Consider the following 20,447-nt stretch of genomic DNA (forward strand, 5'->3'; position numbering starts at 1 on the left):
TTTGGAGTATTTTTACTCACTGGCTATTCTGAGATCTGGTTGATATGAAACGAATAGTTCCAAAAAGGGTTTAGAAGGGGACGAATGAAGTGAAGACTGTACATCGATTATGCAGGTACTTGCATACATATGTATGTAGCTGTACGTACCATTTTTCCTCTGCCGGGTGGGGCTTTCCTATCTTAGCTGCCGCCGCTTTTACGAGGGCGCTCAGTTGAACAATGATTTGAAACCCACGAACTGGCGAATAGCTTGTCTATCCTTTTTTTTTTTTTGGTCCTGTATGCACTATAGAGTCCTCATTCAGGCCCCTGGGCAAATGCCCTTTTAGGCTGTCCGCAGAATCAAGTAAAAACTGTCATTCACACATAATATGTACTTCTTCTTTAACAACATTGAGAGTGATTAGAAGGGGTACCCAAATGAGGTGGATCTTGTTAATGACCCGCACAATCTTGAAATGTGGTTGATTGATTGCTTCTCCGCAGTCAACGGCGTTATTCACCTATTTTTGTGAGCGGTCCTAATGTAGCCACAGCACACCGATTTTCAGCCCCTATGGGTCTAAATCACTCAAGACCCTGACGGGAGCCAAGGGAACGACTGGTTCCTATTGATGAAGAGGGTAATGTGTTCCATGAAAACCGAAGCCCACCGCTGCAGCACAATCAGCTCGCCCTACTTCCGTCATGTCACGCGCATCGAGACAGAGAAGGTAGCTGGTGCCTGTGTCACCATTAAGAACGATGCTGAGCAGGTACCCGGCATCTTCAGCATCATTCTGTCCGTTTGGAACAAAGACAGCTTCTCCAGGAGTATGATGTTCATTGCTCCAGATCAGGACCTTTTGCGTTTCCAGATCAATCTTTGCGATGGCATCAAAAAAGGAAGACTAGAAAGATGTGATGCTTAGCTCTAAATGATATCTCATCATTATGGTTCATCAAGCAAAACAGCAGCTTACTTTTCCCCGGTTGATGACGTTGTATACGTATCGCGCCTTCTTGCCAGCAAAACAAGGGTTGATGGTGGGAAGGTCTCCAACGCCTTCAGCTTCGATTCTCAACTGTATGTCTGCTTGGGGTAACTTTGCATCGTCGGTCGGTATCTTGAGCGGGGATTCCTTGGGCACGCTAGACAGACAATAGCGGACCAAGCTGGGCCGCGAGGCTTCACTGCCAAAGTACTTCTCCACGTCGCTACCGGTGGAGACCATCGCTTCATAATATCCGCGCTGTATCATCTCGTCGGTAGGATACTGAATGATATCGCACATGATATCCACCGTTCCATCGCCGTTGTCAGCCTGCCATGCATTGATGGTATGGAAGCTGAAAAAGGCTGGGCTCAAAAAGGTGGCCACGACCCCTCGGTTCTCTTTTCGATCGACGACATACCAGCGCGTCTGAACGCTGGGGTCGAATCTCATGGCATCCACCATGTTTCTCTCCCACAACACCTTGACGCCAGCTGCCGCGAAAATACAGGGCCAGATACACAGGATCACATAATCTGGGCTGAGAAAGAAGGAGTGGAGATACGCCGGTTTGACGGCTGGGCCCGAAATGGTTGCAAGGATATCCGTCTGGCCGCTGGCAGCAGAGGTTCGGAAAACTCGGTAGGTTGCGTACCTGCCAAAGTCGAGGTTATAATTGTACATATCTCCAAATGTAGGGTCGAGCGCGGCATGAGCACACGAAAGTGGACCTCGCAGATCGGGGTGCAACGCTTCCTGGCGAGTCACCCCTGTCGGCTCCAGGGTCTCAGGGTCGACCTATTGAATACAACGGACATTCAATCAGTATAATTATTGGCAGCTTTGCAAGGTATACAGTTTTGTAAAGTGGAAATAGCATTACATGTTTGAATACGTTGGCATCTGTCATAGTGGTCAGACTGTGGAACTTCCGCAATTCTGCCAATGGATCGGAGCTCTTGGGCTGAGGCGGAACGCATGGGATCTAGTCTGTCAGAACAAACGGCGGTATACCTCAAACAAGAGCATCGTAGAGGCTTTGGACAAGATGGGGGATCCTGGACTTCCCGTTTAAAGACCAAACATACATTTGCGTGGACAGTGACTCCAGCGTTGACGAGCCCTGGGTCTTTGGTATTGAAAGCGGGACGAAAGAAACTTTTGACCTTTTGGAAAATGCTTGCACATGGATCTCGTTTCTGGCCAAAGGTAACGCCCTCAAGAGTCCCCGACTTGCGTGCTTCTTCGACCAGTTTATCAACTTGCCGTCGTGAGTTATACAACACCCTGCAGGTTCCAGTAGGCTGCGCCACTAGCTGGAAGCGATGAAGATGCGTGAACCCGTCGAACCAGTGACTGAGCTGGTACTTGCTACCCGCCACTTTGTAGGTTCCGGGGCCTACTCGGTAGAGCGTTCCGGCGACCTGGCAAGGCATTGAGCCCGTGACAACTAATTCAACGGGCTCAGGAAACTCGGCAGTAGCCTCGAACTGTGTAACGGAATAGGTTCAGCTTTCAGATGTAAATAGTATCTAGGCCTAACGTACGCCTGCATCATTAGGCCAGTCCATGAAAGGAGACCTGTGATCATGGTTTGAAGCCATACTGAACCCGAGACGATGTATACAAAGGATGAGGGCGAAGACAATGGATAAATTACAAGGAGACCTGGAACGGCTTGTGCGTCACGGTCGAGGGCTGTCTTATCTGATCTCGCCAGGTTCCACCCGTCAAAATCTGCTCAAAAACCAGAGCGGGCTGGTCGAGCAGACAGACAGGGCATAGGAAAAAGGCCGTAGACACATCCCTGCAAGCGGCTCGGGAGGCGCCTAAATCTATCCTTATGTATCGGCCAATTTTCAAAATCGGTTTTGCCCAGCCGGCGACTTTAATGCCATGCTATTCATTGTGTTGCTAGCTGGAGCCTGGAGCCAAATCCTTCAGCCTAGATAGGACCATCATTATTTATACTGCTCATGAGCATAAATAGGGATAATTATAGATTCGTTGACTCAGCTCAGTCTAGTTCTGTTATTGCAACAAGAATGCCAGCCAACCAACAGGAAGCGAAATACCCTTCTCAACGCACAAATCTGGATTCCCATGGCGAGCTCACAGGGAACATTCGTCAACGGAGAACAGTGATTGCGGTTACAGTCGCCATTCTTTTCACCACTTGTGGACTGGCTCCAGTGTTATTGTACTTCCTTCTCAGATACGTCGCTCGGCTGAAGCTATGGATAGGTAGATATGATGAATCCCTTCCACCAGCATCATGGTTGTCCCGGGGATGAGATGCTGGATAAAACAATTCAGCTCACTTTAGTCGCTGACAGAACTGGATCCGCTATAGTCCTTGCAATCATAGCTTCCATCTTAGGCGCCGGGAGTGTGCTGGCGTTGGTGCGAAGGATCTGGCGGCTTGTCGAGGCCGACTCAACATGTCGTCCGCCAGATACAGTGCGATATCATGTCAGTACCTGTCTGCCATCCCCTGTATCTACATATAACTATTTACATGTATAAATGTTTGCAGCTGGACTACTTTCAATGGAACTTCCTGTTCGGTTTCATCTACATCGCGGTGTTGTTGACTGTAGCCGTGAGCATCGCCTACACCCTCGGTGACACTTCAGTCCGACTCTTCAGTCTTCCTCTACCGCTATTGACTCTCCAGATTAGCAGTCAATTAGTATTGGGCTCAATCCTGGTCTGGCTCCGCGCCAAGTATCCTTTTCGCGTTTCGTCGATGGCAAAAGGCGCCTTGGTTCGACCAGGGGCTTACACAATCCTTGAAGACGTGGTCGCGGTCGATGGAGGACAGGGGCTGCATTTCCGACAGCTTCTGGATAATCGCTATCGTTCGAATAGAGCCCTCCAAGACCTCCTACAATGGACGGGCTGGGCCTGGGGGCTGTCCGGGCTCGGTGTCTCCGTTGTGCTCCTTGCCCTGATTGGCAGCCTGACGAACGAAGAAATATCATTTGTCCTCGGTGAGTTTTCGCATAATTGCCCTCGTGAGAAAGGTCCGCTGTCTCGAGACTAGTATCCTAACTCGAGATTCTAGGCTGGAGCGTACCATGGGTATGGGTAGCCGTTCTTACTCTGCTCACATATCATTCCATCTTCAAAACAGCTCAAACATGTGATGAATGCGTTGCAATTGCCTAGTACAGGGCATTGTCCTCTTCATTTCTGGCGTTTAGCTGATTGGTGCTACTTAACTCACTTTTGTTGGTGAAGAGCTCCATTTAGCTTTCTCTCGAGGATACCTACCACCTTACCTTAATTAAAACGCGTCAGACGGATGACCTTTGCGGTATAAATTGCATAAATTAGTCCCCAAAAAGTTTCCGCTCGATTCAAGGAAAGGATTGCGCATAAATCATTCGTGCTTGTTCGACTGTTTAGGTAGTGACGAGATATATACAACGCAACATTTTAATTGGTCATTGTGATCTAGGAAATGAAATAATTGTGTGGCGCAATTTCTATCTTGGCGTTAACCTCAAACAGAAAAGCTTGACTAGGATATTGATAGTATGTGTGAGCTAGCAAAGAGGGGTCATCCATACGGGGATTCCCGTCAATCAAACCCCCTGCGCATCGTGTGCGGAGTACCTTGTCGGTCACGTCTGACTTTTGGACGGCGCTTACATGGGAAGCCTGTGCAATTGGGCGAGAAGCCAATCTCTGCGCCTCGCGGCGTGAAATTTCAATCAGGCCATATTGTATGGCCAATCTTATGGCCTGGTAAAGTACAGCGTTACATCGTGCTTTTGGTTCTTTTAAGTGACACTTTCCAGTGAGGCATGTAATCGTAGACTCTTAGAGGGTGCATGCAGTAGAGTAAAAATAAGAGCGATTAATATTGTGGGTTTTGGAAACATGGACTTGGGATGGATCTGGAAACGCCTCGCGAGATCGCTCCAGCCTGATCGCATAGATTGGCTTTCTGGTTCGTGCCGTCCGGGCGTCCAAAGCACGAGTCTGATGCAAATAAGTGCATTGCGATAAGAAGCCAGTCCAGAATTAAAACGTTCTGGACTGCAGCGGCCCAACGGGTGGTCGGGGAAGAACGGGGGGCGACTGCCTAATGCAAGGGAACCATAGATGTTGGCGTATGTTCTCTTCCAAATCAAGCCCCTTCCCCAGCAAAGTTCGCGAATTGCGAACTGCCCCTGTCCACGGGGCACAAATCAGAGCATTTGGAGAAGCAAATGCAAGCAATGCCCAGACATGTGACCAAGGCAATGGCTTCCGACACGCCCCATTGTGCCCATCTTTTTTCTAGTGGTAGTTATCGTTTAGCTCCCACACCTCATGAGCATTCGGCCGTAAGTTCCACATTATGCGGGGATTGATAGAGGTACAGTCGGGTTGGTTCCTGTTAAAATATAATACCATTATGAACTATGGATATAAGACCCTAGACTGATGAGCACCACGTCCTGACACCTTTTAAGCCTAGTGGTATTATAATTCAATAGTTTCCAACAGACTGGTTCCTAGGTAGTGAGGTCCCTAGCGCTTGCGAGCGCAGAACGCACGATGTGGATCATGCGGGGAGAAGTATAAGGAAAAAGGAGGTCGAGCGTGGAGAATGTCTCCCAAGGAAGCTGGAAAGCCTAAGTCTTCGTTCCATAATTCGTTCCGCTGTGAGGACTTCACACTTCAATAGCTTTCGATCGCCTGTGACCCTACTCCAATCGTCCTTGGGCCAGAAGTAAGCTGATCCACTTGGTGTGAGATTTTTATGGTCTGACCGTTCACCGGACCTGTGCAGAACTCGGCTCTAAGGCGAGAAGTTGAGAAGCAGAAATAGAAGAGCAGAAAGTCGAGATAATTTGAATGGCAGACCTTAACTCTACTTCCGGGTCATCGTTTTCCACCGACTCCAGCTCGAGCGGCACCTCGCATCCTATTGAACCTCGGTTCCGTTTGGCCTGCGAGGAATGCCACATTCGCAAAGTTCGATGCGAGCCGTCGCTCGCCGGATCTGGGGGCAGTTGCGAGGCATGCCGGCTCAATCAGCGGCGCTGCCTCTTTTCCCTCCGGAGTAAGATTGGACGACCCCGAAAACAGACGGCATCCATCAAAACCAAGGCCGCGGCACACAGTCCCACTGCTATACCCATTACTGGTAGGTATCCGCAGACTATGACTGTCCTGCAGATGCTGGCGCAATCGGAAGACTTGCTAGAAAGCCCGAATGGTTCACAGCCGCCAAAAGACTCGTCACAGGACCAGTTAAATGCGCGTCGCCGTGCCCGAGATGAAACAAGTCGATGGGAAAGTACGGCATGGCACCCGATTTCAGAAACACTCACTAAGGACCCGGTCAGGGACGTATCTACGGATTACAATTTCGAAGAAACCGGGCGATTTGGCACCGACAGTGAGCGCTTTAGGCAGTTGATGACACCCAATACTGTTGGTGCTCAGATAGAATTCTTCGCATCAGATTTTGCACGAACAAGAGAGTCACTTCAAATGGATGCGCTTATGATAGAGAGCTGCTACGCCACCGGCGATGTCACTGAGAGTTCCGAAACCGATGGTGAACAAGAATTCCATAATGCGCTTAAGCTCTATGGAGAGCTCCACAATCGCTGCAAATCTAAAAGACTTGATATACTCGCTGAGACTGACCAAGACGAGCTCTCCTTAATCTTTCAGACTTTGGACAAGCTCAACCAAACAACTTCCGTGCTCCAAAACAATCCATCCTCGCAGCAGCAGCAGCGAACAGAGCAATCCAAGTGGAGAATCGTCCGGGTCGCGGTGATAGAGGCGGTTGAAATGTGTATCGGGATTATTGAATTCAATTTTCATCTCTACAATAGCCTTGGGACCATGGATGATGGGCGATCCTCTGCAGAGGAGCCCTCCCTAACTAGCTCCGGTAGTGTGGCGGGATGCAATTGCCTCGCTCCCAAGGACGAGCACCGTCTTGAAGTTCAGCTAAGGGGCCTTGAACTCCTCATTCGTCTGGACCACTCACTTACCCGGTTCCGGCTCTTCATGTCGAAGCAGGATTGCTCTCATGGCAGTGATCGTTACCGCGACTCATCGTCATTCTCGGGGTCTAAGCCTCGTACACCGTGCCAATGCTGGATTACGTCCATACCAGAAATCGGAGCAGTCCGTTCCCGAATTTCCGAGTTATCTGACAGATTGCGAGGTCTGTGGGACTAATCTGACGGAGCTCACGGGGGAAAGCGGGGAGGTTTACACGGGATCTTTCTTGGAAGACATTTAGAAGTCATCTGCATTCAATGAACATGATGTGTTCCTGCTCAAAGTTGGTGACACTGCCAGAGTATTTCCTCAACTATCAGAATAAATATGGATTTCATGGCGTTCGCTGTGGTGCCCCCTTTGACCAGTAGCAATTGGGGAGGAGCGGGAAGTCAGTTGATCATGAGTTCAATTCCGGAAAGCACTTCATAGTCACTGGTAAAGCACCCAACCATGCTAGAACCGGTAAGCTTCGTGAAAATAGGCATCGCCGTGTTGACTCACTGTGCGGTTTGACTTCCAGCTACGGATTTGATTGACATCCCGGCTGGTCGTGTCAGTGTGTATTTAACATGCTTTGTGCAGGCTTTGGGCACCCACCATTTTCGAGTGCCTCGTAAGTGACCTCGAGAAGAAAGCGATGCTGAGGGTCCATGCCATCTGCTTCGGCTGCTGTCATCGAGAAGAAGGGGGCATCGAACGCGGCAATGTCGTCATTCAGGAAGTGGCCTTCCTTCGTGGTGATCTGCATAGACCCTCAGTGCCCTAGTCGCCACAACATATTAGAGATGCCTACAGATCCGTTCCGATCGGCTGATGGATGATAGTATGCGTCGACATTGAAGCGATTCTCTGGGATGCGCGATTTGGCAGATCTTCCATGGCTGAGGATATCCCAAAAGCCACTGGCCGAGTTCGCCTGCCCAGGGAACCGCCAGCTCATGCCGACAATTGCAAGAGGCTCCAGTTTGTCGCTCATCGTGCTCATCGTAGAATATACCGAAGCTTAACAAAATCTCTTGTACGTGCTTGAAATCAGACGATGCTCAAAGTATATGGAGGCAGAAAAATAATGGCTGAACAGTGGTGAGCGATGACGAGGTCCTCCATTATCAATTAAACATTGGGCCCTGTCTAAGATATCGGAGTGTTCTAAGGTTTGCTTTCGCATCGTCAACCCCACGGAGTGTTGTAATGATCCTAGAGGATTTAGAATCTCGGCATAGACCACGGTCACTCCGACTGGTGATGGACCAGATGGACCTTCATTCTCGGTAGGTGCGGTTAAGGTGGGGTATGGAAGGGATGTCGGAGTTTACGTACCAACATCGCTTCTACTGTCTAAAGCGCCGTGATAGGCCGGAGCTTTCCGCTTGGAGAGACAATTCAACATCGTTCTAGTGCTCAGCGTCTACAGGGGCATGGCGGCCACTTCTTTCTATTGAAAAGACGGCGACGCAATTCGGGCGTTGAGCTTGGCGCATCTTGGTTCAGGGGCAACAGAAGATGATCGTTTTTTTCCGACAAGGGAACCAGCGTGAAATTGACCGTTACTAATACCTGCTGGGCTCGATCCTAGCCTATAAGGAAGAAGGTTTGGGCAAGGCTACGAGTAGAACAGCAGCCCATGACCGTTGTTCTCCTTGGTAAAAACGGACGAGATGTTCGGTGTAGAAAGGTCTGATCAATTGCAAGACCATCTTCTGATACAGATAATCACAGGCGGATGGCTTCAAAAACAAGAATATGCAACCTGATGATGCTGATATGCTTGTGAACTGTTCATACTCTGTAAACAGAACTGAGCAAACTCACACATCCTTTTGAAGGCGACACTTGCGCCATGTGCCATAATCCATAGACTTTGTAAGAAGCTTGGAGTATATTAACGTTTGGGGCAAAGCGCTACATGAACAAGGAGCCAATTGCAAGAGCAGCATCAATTTCTATATCAGTCTGTAGAATAAAGGCAAATAGCAGTATAACGACGAGGCCTTGTGCCTCCTACTCGAGCCGAACAAGCACTAAGCATCGCTACCGTAACCACGCATTTTATTCCACTTCACATGACTGTCTTTTACCTCTCATCTGCAGCCGCTGCCGTTGCGGCCTCGGTGCGTGCATAGGCCTCTTCCAAGTCTGCAAGCCGCTCCTTCATCGACTGCGGGCGACATTGGAAGGTGAACAAAGTAGTGACTAGACACACGGCCGAGATCCCAGCACAGATCCGCATGTCGATGTTGAAAACGTCGATATACGTCTGCCTAACAAGCAACTGATCCATCACAGGGAAACTGAGGATAGCGGTTGGCGATCGGTAAAAGTCATCCAGCTGCGCAGGGGTCAGCACACCGGTGAGCGCTTCCTGAATCTTTTGGTTGAAAACGATGAAACTAGACGCGATGCCAATGCTACCGCCGAAGATCCGCAGCTGTGCAACGACTCCCTGCGCAACGGCTGTGGGAGCAGGTCAGTCTCGAACGAGATTATTGGACAGGGCGTTTGTCACTAACCGTGGTCTTCAAACTCCACTTGCATGGACGTGAGGAAGGTCATCGTAGATAGACTCAGGCCCAAACCGAAGCCAAGGATTGCCTCGAATCCATATTGCTTCGGGACCGGGTCCACGGTGTCGGGAAGCGTGGACAAAAGGGCACTACCGACGAGCATGAAAATGCTCGCCAGGTTCAACGTCCAGAACGTATTGTTCTTTTTGGCGGAAGCGGCGCCCCCCAACGCTGAGCCAACTGCAGTGCTTCCCATTAGAGGCAAAAGCACAACCCCGGACCCGATTGCGTCCTTAAGGTTGACGAGTTGCGCGCGGAGCGGGATGTTGATGATAACGAGCAGCATGACGAACCCGGTCAGCAGGGTGCTCCTGTTAGCACGAGGGATTAGCGTAACTGATCTGGTGGCCTTGTACGCGCTGCCAGCTTACAAGAATCCCGCTAACATGACCCTATCCGCCAGTAGTCGGAAGGGCAGCTGAGGCCGAAGGTGGCGGAGCTTGGGATGCCAGGACACGATCCACTCCCAGCACACCAATGCTATCCATGCAAGACCAGAAATAATAATGATCAAGATGACGGGAGCACTCTTCCACGCATAGACGCGGCTGGCCGCCTGGTTGAGAATGAACACAAACAGTATACAGCCGAGCATGATAAGCAGAGTACCGACATAGTCGAGCTGCTTAAAACGGGCATTCTTCGCGGCGTGGAAATCGCTTGGCCAGACAAAGAAGAGGGCAACCGCCGGCACCAAGGCACAAGGGCCACTACGGATGAATGATCAGTCATCGGTGGTTCTTGCTTGCGTGGGACAGAAACAGCTCACTTAATCCAGAATGCCCATCGCCAGGATGCGTAGGTGGTCAAAAGCCCACCTATAAGCGGTCCACTGATACCCGCCAGCGCCACGATGACGCCGACAATCGCTGAGATGGCGGGCAGTAGCGCTGGTGGACTGATTTCTGGATAGATTATCATCGCCATGGCATACAGTCCAGATCCACCAACACCCTGGGCGGCTCGGAAGCCGATCAGTTGGTTGAGGTTCGTGGATGCTGCGCATGCCATTGATGCGGCAAGGAAGAAAATAAAGCAGGCAAAAAGGGCAAATTTCCTGCCAATCACATCGGCAATCCGGGCGATAAATACGGCGCAGCCTGGACAAGCGGGAACGAAACCAATAAGTTTTTCTGCCGTTGTGGAGGAGAAGATATCCTTACCGACATAAGACAGCGTGTAGGCGAGGACAATCCAAGACGACATTCGGAACCCGCCAAATTCAGCCGAGATGGTATAGAGCATCGTAGAGACGATTGTCGTGTCCATCAGTGATAGAAACAGACCGGCGGCGATGCTGGCGTTTCTTTTGGTCAGCTCGCGCCAGTACGATGCGTCTTTATCGCTCAGTATCGCCTATTTATCTTACCATAGGAGGATGATGGTCAACCGCCAAGTTGCGATAACTGGCCTTGTCGCCTCGAACTCTCGTGAAGAGCCATCGTCGCTCTTGCTGCTCTTCTCTGGGGTCAATTGGGCATCCTGCATCTCTTACTGTGTTTGATAGCCAGGTTAAAGCAAGATCGCTCACGATATGAACGGTGTCTGCAGAGGGCTTTCAGGTCATGCCTGGCTGCATTTTTGGGTATATATGTCTGCCCACTACTTGGCTGCCTACAGTAGCGGGCAGACACTGGATTGATTGAGTCGATGAATGTGACTTATGTGCAGGGATTATTTATGGCTAGTGCATACGCTATGTTGCAAGAACCAACAGGCCAATTTTCTATGTCTCGGCCACTTTTTTACACCCTGGGCGCTAACCGCCGCCCTCGCTACTGCTGTGGATTGATTGGTCTGCCATGTCTTCCCTTGAACTCAGACCGAGGCATTCACATTAGGTACCCGCCTTATGAACACAAGACTTTGCACATGATTTGACGACTGTTCATCATCAAACAAGACTGGAACCTTCCCAAGATCTATCCGCAACTCCAAACCTCCTGTCCATCTGTTCTCGGCCGGGCCGCATTAAAAGCTCCTGACGGAGAGTACGATGGGATGAAAATGAATGCTTTTGTTTCAGCCAGCCATGACTTGTCATGTATAAAGTTCAAATGTATGTCTCGTTTTGCAGAGATTCTTCAGCAACCTCTATCCTTCTGCATCCGGACAAGTAAACTTCTGGACATTACCAAGCAACCTTTCAATTGATCACCATGATCGCTAAGCAGCTCCTTGCCCTTCTCCTCTCCGTTGGCGCCTCTGCCAGCCCCTTGGCCTTGCGGAGCGTCTTCACGGTTCTCACGGATTTGAGCACCATCTCGGCCCATCTGTCAATTCTCAGCACCACAGTTGGGAACTTTGACGGCACTTTAACCGGTGCGGTGAGCGTTCAGCAGGATGAAATCACTCTGTCGGATGCGCTCAACAAGACCGTCATTGACGTGACTGCCTCCTCTGCATTCGGGGCCGCCGACAGCACGAGCGTGACCCATGCATTGACAGGTCTCGAGTCGGGCATCGTCACGGTCCTCGACAAGATCATCGGCAAGGTAGCGTCGACTGTAAGCCGCGAGTGGTCTAATAATCCCATCACTGACGATGTTCTAAAGAAAGCCTTATTTGCCTCTGCTGGCGTGACCAGCATCGTCTTGTCGGACCTCGAGACTCTCCAGAATCTGACCGATGGTCTCTCGAAGCAGCTGCAGCAAAAAGTCACTTCGGGAGACGCGTCCACCATTGCCTCGGAAGCTGCTCAGCTGGACGGGGCATATGCCGTTGCCATCTCCGCATTTTCCTGAAGTAGAGTACCAGATCGGTTTGGTTGGATTGGAGAGGGATGATGGGAATGAGATCAAAGTTTTCGAAAAGGGAGACAAGTCGGGCTCCGCGTAGATACGTACCAGAATTTCGAGCGTGTGTGCATCTATCTCGATCTGAACTTCAGTTCAAAAAGCAAAAGTAGAAGCACTAGACTTAACCTTCGAACATGGTCGTATTTCAAAGAACCTATCACGCAATTGCTTAGACTGCCATGCATAAGCCAGAAGAAAATATGAGTGGGAAATTTACACAGGAGCCGTTGGACAAGTTAAACAAGACATCAATGTTCCTCAAACATTCTCAATGGCTCAAAATCTAACAGCATTGACTGACTGTCTTACTTGAACTATGCAGAGGGTATTAACCATATTCAGATGATGTATCATTCTGCCTCTAAAACAAACAAAATCCAACTCTTCCATTTACTGTCGAATTTACCGCAGCTGAGCCATTCGGATGGCCCGCTCGATTTCAAACGCCACAGACTGCAGGTCGCTCGAGGTCCGAGGCACTCTGTGGCCCCCGGAAAACTCCACGACACGAGTTTGGCTCTTGCTGCACAGCCTGGCTTGCAATTCGCTCTGCCGCCGCAGAGGATCGGATCTACCGATGAGGTGCACGGTGGGGATGGAGATGCGGTGCTTGTTCACCAGAGGATGGTAGACCCGCGGAAAGCCTTCGTCCCGCGTCCATTGTTTCCGGGCAGTCGCCTGATCGGCTACGTTATCAGACAACTGGCGAATGAAACCAACCATATCGTTTACTAACGCCTTTTTTTGGCCCGGGAGCAGCAGCTGGACACGATGCTTGGGACCCTTTTTCAACTTGCTCGTCTTCTCTTCTTCCTCTTCCTCCTCTTCGTTGCTATTTTCCCCCTTATCTTCCAGCCCTGACTCGTCAGGTAACCTGTAGTACCGACTGTACTTGGCGATAATATCCGCGTTGAATTCTGGGTCAGGAGATATCGAAAGCACCGAGCAGATAAAGACCGCAAAGCGAAACGGTGGTGGTTGATGGGGTCGGTTGATCTCGTGGTGGTATAGGATGGACAGAGCCAGGGAAGCACCCTGGCTGAAGCCAATCACTCCGTCAAAAGGGCCTTCGTCATTGATGATATCCCATACAAGGTCGCTCGCTATTTTGACTTGGGCACATAATAGACCCTCATACCAACTGTAGAAGGGTCCTTTTTCTAGGCCCGACAGTCCTACTCGAGACTATCAGCCGATATAATATTTCTCCTCCCTTTTCCTTCTTGTCTCCCCTTCTATTTCTCCCCCTCTTTCTCTTGTATCCGGTATATACCTTTTGCCGGCCCACAAGCCACAGGACCATCAACAAAGACATAATTGTGAGACTCGCCGATAAGATTGCACATATGCGAGATTTGCTTCTCGAATATCTCCGCAGATGTTCCCCTATCAAAGGCGATTTATCGTAAGCCGACATCGCATGCACAGAATGTAAGATGGCAGACTCACCACGGATGGAGACAGAGAATCTTCATACTGGCCTGTCTGAGTACCCTTCGCTGACGATGCAAGATGGGGTTGAAGAGATAATCTGTTCAATGCAGACTCGTTCCGCACGCATTTTGAGTGATCTTTATTAGAAGTAGAATTAATAGTGTCGGACGAACCATGAGGCCCAATCGGCCACTTTATTTCATTTGATTCAAAGTGACCGAAGCGGATTCCGTGCGGCGATATTAAATCAAATCTAGACTTAGGAAAACAATCTGAAGCCAGTGAGTAGGTTTTCTGTTGAAACGTGACCCTCTCACCCGCGGCATAGCTCACTCGCTTGGTAATCCACACAAAAGATCTCCCATCCCCAGTACAATCCAATACACAGGCATCAATCAGTTCACAATTTTTCCAACAACATGTGATGTGTCGGTGAATTGCTAGAGAGTATCCACTATTTATTTGTAATTCCTTCGTCATGTTAGATCCCCCTATAAATTACCAGAACCAGGGGTAATAAACGACAGAGCATTCATACATTCTTATTGGCCAGGGCTAGTTAGCATACCGACAGGAAATCAAGTACGTAGGTAGTCCTAGTATGCTTTACCCTTGGTATAAAATGTATAGACTCGAAGCACATGCCCGGACGCATGGCTCAAGTGTTAAATTGACGTCTACAAGCCACGTTTCTGCAGAAGACTGCAGTTAACTCAAAGTTTAAGCCTTATCAACTTCATCGCGCAATACTACCATCTAGTTACATTCGCTACAATTCCCAACACGCGCTGTTGCAACGTCCAAAGGCAGAGCCCCGAACCATACTTATATGTTCCGAGTTCATCTCTTTCCTTGATTCTGGTCTGCTCGAAAAGCCGCAGATGACAATGTCACCCATCCTCGCTTGTTGCTGTGATTGGTCGGGGGCGCTTCCGACTTCCACGAGGACATATATACGGTCTGCAACAAAGCTCAAACGTCAATTTCAGGTAGTTACACGTTGCTGCAGAGTGGGTAAGCTTTATCCTCTAATCACAGAGCAGCTCCAGGGGGAGTTATGCTGTGATCCAATTAATGGCCGACTGTACTGTAGGTGGGACACGTTCCTGGATTTATGTAGTGCCATTTCGTAGTAACACAGCATTAGAATGAATAGCATTGTCGCCGTAGATAAACCCCCAGTCATTGAGTTCCATTCGGGGGAGGTCCCAAATAGGAAAGTCAGAAAGTGTCCTACTGTCCAACATCAATAAGGGAAATTCGGATGGTTGGCTACCAGCTCGACTACAAATAGTGAGATCACTCGCAAGCTTGAAGTCTCCTTGACTTCTCTCCTTCGACCATCTTCGAGAACCTCGCTGGCACGAGCATCTTTACACTCCTTCAACATGAAGCTTGCTCTTTCTTTCCTTTTAGGCTTGGGTTGGCTGGCCAACGCTGCCTACATCCCTTCCGTGAGCACCAACGTTACCGGGATTGAGTCTCGAAGTACTGTTGGACTACGCTCTGTGGCATATTTCGTGAACTGGGTAAGTGCATCCCGATGCAGATTCCATAGATGACTCAGGCAATACCGTCCCAAAAAGGAAAGGCTTACTGACTAACACACATCTCATTAGGCCATCTACGGACGCAACTACCAACCTCAGGATCTGCCCGTCGAGAAGCTAACCCAGTATGTGATCATTAGAGCATCACAGTCGGTATAACTTAAACTAACCAGTTCCAGCGTCTTGTATGCTTTCGCCAACATTCGCTCTGATGGAACTGTCTATCTTTCTGATACTTGGTCCGACACCGATAAGCACTACCCGAGTGACTCCTGGAGTGTTATCGGAAATAATGTCTATGGCAGTATTAAGCAGCTTTTTCTGTTGAAGAAGAGAAATCGCAACCTCAAGGTTCTTCTATCGATTGGGGGCTGGACTTACTCTCCCAACTTTGCCCCTGCTTTTGATTCGGACTCGGGACGGCAGCGATTTGCCAATTCTTCTACTGAGTTGGTGAAGAATTTGGGCCTTGATGGCATCGACGTTGACTATGAGGTTAGCACATGCAATGAGGTTGGGGAGTTTGATACTGATCCGAGCCATAGTATCCCAAAAGCGATGACCAGGCGAACAAGTTTGTCGATGCACTTCGGCGACTGCGCGGGGTATGTTTCCTCATTATAACGAGTAATTCCAGCTAATCACTCTAGGCTCTTGATAAGTACAGCTCATCAAGTGCAGATGGGTATCACTTCTTGGTCACAGTCGCCTCCCCAGCTGGTAAGTAACACCGCAATCTGATTTTCGATCTAGCTGACACAGTCAAGGCCCAACCAACTACTGCCAACTCCATCTGGGCCAGATGGACCAGTACCTCGACTTTTGGAACCTGATGGCCTACGACTACTCCGGCAGCTGGGACACCATCGCCGGCCACGACGCCAACATCTATGCCTCCACCGTCGACCCGTCGAGTACGCCGTTCAATACAGATCAAGCAATCAACTACTACACTGCGAAAGGAGTCGCTACAAACAAAATTGTGATGGGAATGCCACTCTACGGTCGCGCATTCACCAACACCGACGGCCCCGGAGAACCATTTAATGGTATTGGAGGGGGAACCTGGGAGAACGGCATATGGGACTACAAGGGCGTTCCTCTGCCCGACTGTGCAGTGACCGAACTGTATCAGCTAGGTGCTAGCTACTGCTATGATCAGGGAGAACGCCTACTTATTAGCTATGACACGCCGGCCATCGCCCGCCAGAAAGCACAGTACATCCGGTCCAAGGGACTGGGAGGTGGGATGTGGTGGGAAAGTAGCAGTGACAAGACAGGCGGCGATAGTTTGATTTCTACCGTACGTTGTGTCCAGTTCTGGTTTTTGGTATGATGCTCACTGACGTTTGTAGGTTGTGGATTCCTTTGGAGGCGCCGGTGCTCTCGAGCAGAGCGAAAATCAGCTGGGCTATCCTGCCTCCAAGTACGATAACTTGAAGAGGGGCTTTGTTTAGTCCGTGTCATTCCTTTGACTGTCGATATCTCACCACGGACATATCTTGCTAGATACGAGACATTTCTTTGATTTTTTTTCTTTTTTATGCGGGCGTATCTTGATCGCCTTGATGGCTGATGTGATTACTCTGGCTTTTGTATCCATGGCGCACACGTATTTTGAGATTTGAAATACCATTGATATTGAATCTGATGTTGTGTAGGTTTCCAGGTAAGAATGTGAAACAGTATATAAAGTGAAATCCAAGAGCCAAGAAACACTTTCAACCCAATTCTTGTTATTTAATTATTCGGGCTTGTTGCCTTGCTTTTCCCCTACGTGATTAGTGTCACTGATAGACCCAGCAGAAGTAGATGTGCTTGTATCCCCCTTCCCATCACGGGGAATAGCTTCAGTGACAACCTTACGGCCTCTCAGTCCGCGATAGACATCCCGAATCTGCTCAATTCCGCCATCAAAGATAGGATAGAAGATAGCAATCAGCATGCTGATCCAAAGCCAGATAATTGCGACCACGACCCAAGCGATATAGAACTGATAGCAGTCAGCACATAGCGAAAAGAAAACCGACACAACAACATACCTTCTTCCCAAAGACATAACCAGATCCATACATAGGCAGCGGCCAAATAACCCAATGCCCCAAAATGGTCGCCGCAGCCCAGAAAGCAGCAATAGCCCCCCACCGCTTCAACTCCTTCTGATCAACAGCAGCACGCCCCCAATCCTCCACACCCCCTCCATGTGGAGCATGGTCATGGTGAGCAGTCGTCATATCACCATCGAGCTTCTCAAGCGACAATTTCTCCTTCTTAAAATCATCCCAATCATACCTCTGCGGCCGTACAACCGTAATCAAAACAGAGTATATGATCGGCGACAAGCACGATGCAACAGTCCCATACAAACAGGGAAGAACCTCGCCCGTCGACGCAACAGTGACTTCGCCACTAAACCGCGACGCCGTACCAAGCCACACGGCCAGACCAGTCGCGAGGCCCAGAACCGGTGAAAGAATAGCAGCTTCTTTACTCTGCCGGCGCCAGAGAATAGTGAAAATCATCGGGAAGATGCCTGGACAAGTAACGACGCCTGCAATAGCACTGCATTAGCTTGAAACGCTAAAAAAGGATATCCTAACCTACCGAGCATATACAGCGTCCAGCCCAGATTAATGCCCACATAATGAAGCATGGTACTGAAGCCGGCCGAGAACGCAGCGAAGAAAATGACACCGAAGTGACTAGCACGGATCAAGTCCCGATCCGTGGCCTTCTTGTTGAAGTACTCGCGGTAGACATCGAAGCTAAGAATCGAGCTGACGCCAATAACCTGCGCCGAGAGGGTCGATGTGCACGCCATGAAGGTGATAAGCAGGACGGCTGCGGCACCGCCTTTTCCTGCTATCGTGATGGCGGCGTAGGGAAGGACGAGGCCATTGCCGACTTCGGCTGTGGTCATTCGCTAGTCTGTGTTAGAGTGTGGTGGGATGGACGGATAGGAAGGAGGGTGCTTACTCTTGGGAAAGTAGGGAAATTGGGCTGGTTCTCCAGGCCTAGGGCTACGGAGCTCATTACTGTTCCTAGGCCCCAGGGGATGGCGAAGTAGGCGATGCCACCAATTGTGTAGCCTGGCACCACTGCGGCCGGGGAGGCAGAGAAGGCTTTTATGAAGTAGCTTGTGTCCATCTGGTGGGGGTCAGAGGGGCCGATGCCAGCGGAAATTGGTGGGACTCACAATGACCAAGCCGAAGTTTCCCAGGGTGTGGAGGATTCCGAACAAGATTGCCTTTGGAGTCGTTAGGAGCATGAAGGCTGTGGGAGTCGAGTCGATCTTACACTCTTTGAAGTCATCGTTAGATAGGTACCATCCTGGTTACCGGAGACCGGATGCCGCTGTGCGGCGGCCTGGAGAAGGTCGAAGAGATCGCCTACGGAGCCAATTTGATCAGTGGAGAATGCCTTGACGGAAAAATAGCATGCAATGATCATGATAATAGCCGTGTGAAAATAATCTGTTAGGAAGCTGTATGGAAGTCAGTGGCTGTTGATTAGTTTGGGGAAGAGTGCTCACGTTGCTTTGATTCCACCGACAAAAGTATAGACAGTCACTCCGACCGGCAGCAAAAATGTAGCTGCGATAATATGCATTCCAGTTCTGATATTGTTAGCCGAAGAATATCAGCAGAGCAAAAAGAGCTTACACCGCGGTAATGACCGCAGCCGCACCAAGCAGCATATTTGCGCAAGCGAATATATTGTTCACCAAGCAAAGGATCATAAAAACCACATGGGCGACGCGTCCTATGGCGAGCGTTAATACTCGCAAATGTAGAAAGTAATCAAATTCATCCCACCGTATCGAATTCTAACAACCTCGAGTGAGGTATGTGCCTCGGGAATCTTCCTCTTGCATGAGATTCCCAACAACGCAAAGAAAACAATCATCGGGCTACAACCAGCTGCGAACCAAAAAGGACCTGCAACACCATATTCATATCCAACGAACGAGGAGCCAAGTAAAGCGGTTGACCAGAGCCACGACTGGATCTATTAGTTAGGACTTGAAGGATGGAATGGGAAACAAACCGATATCACCGCCGAGGCAGTCAACCCTGTGCGGACCGTACGGTTTGCGGTCATGAACCTGGGTCGATTAGTTGGATGCTTATGCGATTTAGAGGGAATAGGTACATTTCTGTTTTCTCATTATCTTCTCCAGTGGTTTTTTTTAAGACTTTTGTTATAAGCATCATCACTGTGAATGTTAGTATATCTTCAAGATATAGTACACAGTCATACCTACCAAGAGCTATGATTACGCCAATCACAACGACAACAACATATCCAATAGCCTGAGACAGGGGCGGCTGGACAGTCGAGATACCATCGCGAACATGCAAGTGGGACATTATTAGAGCGCACAGCTCAGAATTTGCGAGATAAAGCAAGTCACGAAGACTGTATATAGCAAAATAGATACCAGATCGCCAGAGGTACCGGGAACAGGGTTTATGTATGCTTAAATGGTGTTCGCGTTGTACCGAGCCCACAGAGTTGGAGCCCTGACCTCTTTTTCTAGGAAAGGATTTGATAGGATCCGTAATGGGTTGATTTGAACTGGCGATGAGGTGCTTTATGAGACGCGGCTGAGGAGTTTCTTTTAAGTTTGGGGATATGTTGTCATGGATTTCAGGTGATTTGATTTATAGATTGTAGATTAATTAGATATTGCTGTTTGTAGATTCATATTATCATCAGGGTCTATTATATTTAAAACTACTGCTCTAGAAGGTAAGGAATGCATCGAACATATTCTAGTCCAAAGCTGCTCCCGCCAGGGCAACCTTGAGAGAACAAGTGATATAATTGCTAATCTAATTTCCCCAAATTCGAGTAGAAAATCTGCGATCCACACTTTTTTAAGAAAACCAATAATATAGAACGAAGAAATGGTAACTGAGGACAAGAGCCTGAGAAAAGGAGCTAAAGTTTGTGAAATCACATCACCCGACAGATAGCCCTAGTTACATACTACCTACTACCTACGGAGTACAGGTAGTAAGTATATCTCTCGGGCGAGAAGATCCTCTAATCTGCATACAGTAAATCAAGTCTATTTAGTGTCCGGCCAGTTAGAATG

General features: G+C 49.2%; 9 protein-coding genes across 9 annotated transcripts; 4 read left to right on the plus strand and 5 right to left on the minus strand.

The window, feature by feature from the left end:
* Positions 1 to 610: 610 nt before the first annotated feature.
* On the minus strand, positions 611 to 2,580 carry N7529_003591 (carotenoid oxygenase family protein; the record flags this gene model as incomplete). The annotated part of the gene is made up of 4 exons (XM_057239118.1): positions 611 to 892; positions 965 to 1,774; positions 2,065 to 2,466; positions 2,524 to 2,580. The coding sequence occupies 4 exons, from the start codon at positions 2,578 to 2,580 to the stop codon at positions 611 to 613; spliced, it is 1,551 nt and encodes a 516-aa protein (XP_057098413.1).
* Positions 2,581 to 3,494: 914 nt separating this feature from the next.
* Positions 3,495 to 4,022, plus strand: N7529_003592 (uncharacterized protein; the record flags this gene model as incomplete). The annotated part of the gene is made up of 1 exon (XM_057239119.1): positions 3,495 to 4,022. One exon carries the CDS (start codon positions 3,495 to 3,497, stop codon positions 4,020 to 4,022), a length of 528 nt encoding a protein of 175 aa, XP_057098414.1.
* A 1,805-nt stretch (positions 4,023 to 5,827) lies between these two features.
* Positions 5,828 to 7,174, plus strand: N7529_003593 (Zn(II)2Cys6 transcription factor domain-containing protein; the record flags this gene model as incomplete). Its single annotated transcript, XM_057239120.1, has 1 exon — positions 5,828 to 7,174. The coding sequence occupies one exon, from the start codon at positions 5,828 to 5,830 to the stop codon at positions 7,172 to 7,174; it is 1,347 nt and encodes a 448-aa protein (XP_057098415.1).
* A 215-nt stretch (positions 7,175 to 7,389) lies between these two features.
* Positions 7,390 to 7,985, minus strand: N7529_003594 (beta-ketoacyl synthase; the record flags this gene model as incomplete). Its single annotated transcript, XM_057239121.1, has 4 exons — positions 7,390 to 7,453; positions 7,502 to 7,544; positions 7,598 to 7,742; positions 7,794 to 7,985. 4 exons carry the CDS (start codon positions 7,983 to 7,985, stop codon positions 7,390 to 7,392), a joined length of 444 nt encoding a protein of 147 aa, XP_057098416.1.
* A 1,089-nt stretch (positions 7,986 to 9,074) lies between these two features.
* Positions 9,075 to 11,052, minus strand: N7529_003595 (uncharacterized protein; the record flags this gene model as incomplete). The annotated part of the gene is made up of 5 exons (XM_057239122.1): positions 9,075 to 9,454; positions 9,511 to 9,875; positions 9,936 to 10,274; positions 10,334 to 10,861; positions 10,934 to 11,052. 5 exons carry the CDS (start codon positions 11,050 to 11,052, stop codon positions 9,075 to 9,077), a joined length of 1,731 nt encoding a protein of 576 aa, XP_057098417.1.
* Positions 11,053 to 11,723: 671 nt separating this feature from the next.
* N7529_003596 (cell wall mannoprotein 1 family protein) lies at positions 11,724 to 12,308 on the plus strand (the record flags this gene model as incomplete). The annotated part of the gene is made up of 1 exon (XM_057239123.1): positions 11,724 to 12,308. One exon carries the CDS (start codon positions 11,724 to 11,726, stop codon positions 12,306 to 12,308), a length of 585 nt encoding a protein of 194 aa, XP_057098418.1.
* A 456-nt stretch (positions 12,309 to 12,764) lies between these two features.
* Positions 12,765 to 13,837, minus strand: N7529_003597 (uncharacterized protein; the record flags this gene model as incomplete). Its single annotated transcript, XM_057239124.1, has 3 exons — positions 12,765 to 13,474; positions 13,636 to 13,748; positions 13,812 to 13,837. The coding sequence occupies 3 exons, from the start codon at positions 13,835 to 13,837 to the stop codon at positions 12,765 to 12,767; spliced, it is 849 nt and encodes a 282-aa protein (XP_057098419.1).
* Positions 13,838 to 15,184: 1,347 nt separating this feature from the next.
* On the plus strand, positions 15,185 to 16,803 carry N7529_003598 (glycoside hydrolase family 18 protein; the record flags this gene model as incomplete). Its single annotated transcript, XM_057239125.1, has 7 exons — positions 15,185 to 15,325; positions 15,416 to 15,471; positions 15,526 to 15,841; positions 15,892 to 15,951; positions 15,997 to 16,066; positions 16,114 to 16,649; positions 16,702 to 16,803. The coding sequence occupies 7 exons, from the start codon at positions 15,185 to 15,187 to the stop codon at positions 16,801 to 16,803; spliced, it is 1,281 nt and encodes a 426-aa protein (XP_057098420.1).
* Positions 16,804 to 17,090: 287 nt separating this feature from the next.
* N7529_003599 (sodium:solute symporter family protein) lies at positions 17,091 to 19,716 on the minus strand (the record flags this gene model as incomplete). The annotated part of the gene is made up of 12 exons (XM_057239126.1): positions 17,091 to 17,339; positions 17,389 to 17,897; positions 17,951 to 18,269; positions 18,323 to 18,493; positions 18,543 to 18,619; positions 18,673 to 18,830; positions 18,879 to 18,962; positions 19,009 to 19,108; positions 19,162 to 19,348; positions 19,394 to 19,451; positions 19,499 to 19,562; positions 19,611 to 19,716. 12 exons carry the CDS (start codon positions 19,714 to 19,716, stop codon positions 17,091 to 17,093), a joined length of 2,082 nt encoding a protein of 693 aa, XP_057098421.1.
* Positions 19,717 to 20,447: the final 731 nt, after the last annotated feature.

The sequence above is a fragment of the Penicillium soppii genome (assembly GCF_028829465.1).
Source record: "Penicillium soppii strain IBT 18220 chromosome Unknown utg000004l, whole genome shotgun sequence".
Taxonomy (NCBI): Eukaryota; Fungi; Ascomycota; class Eurotiomycetes; order Eurotiales; family Aspergillaceae; genus Penicillium; species Penicillium soppii.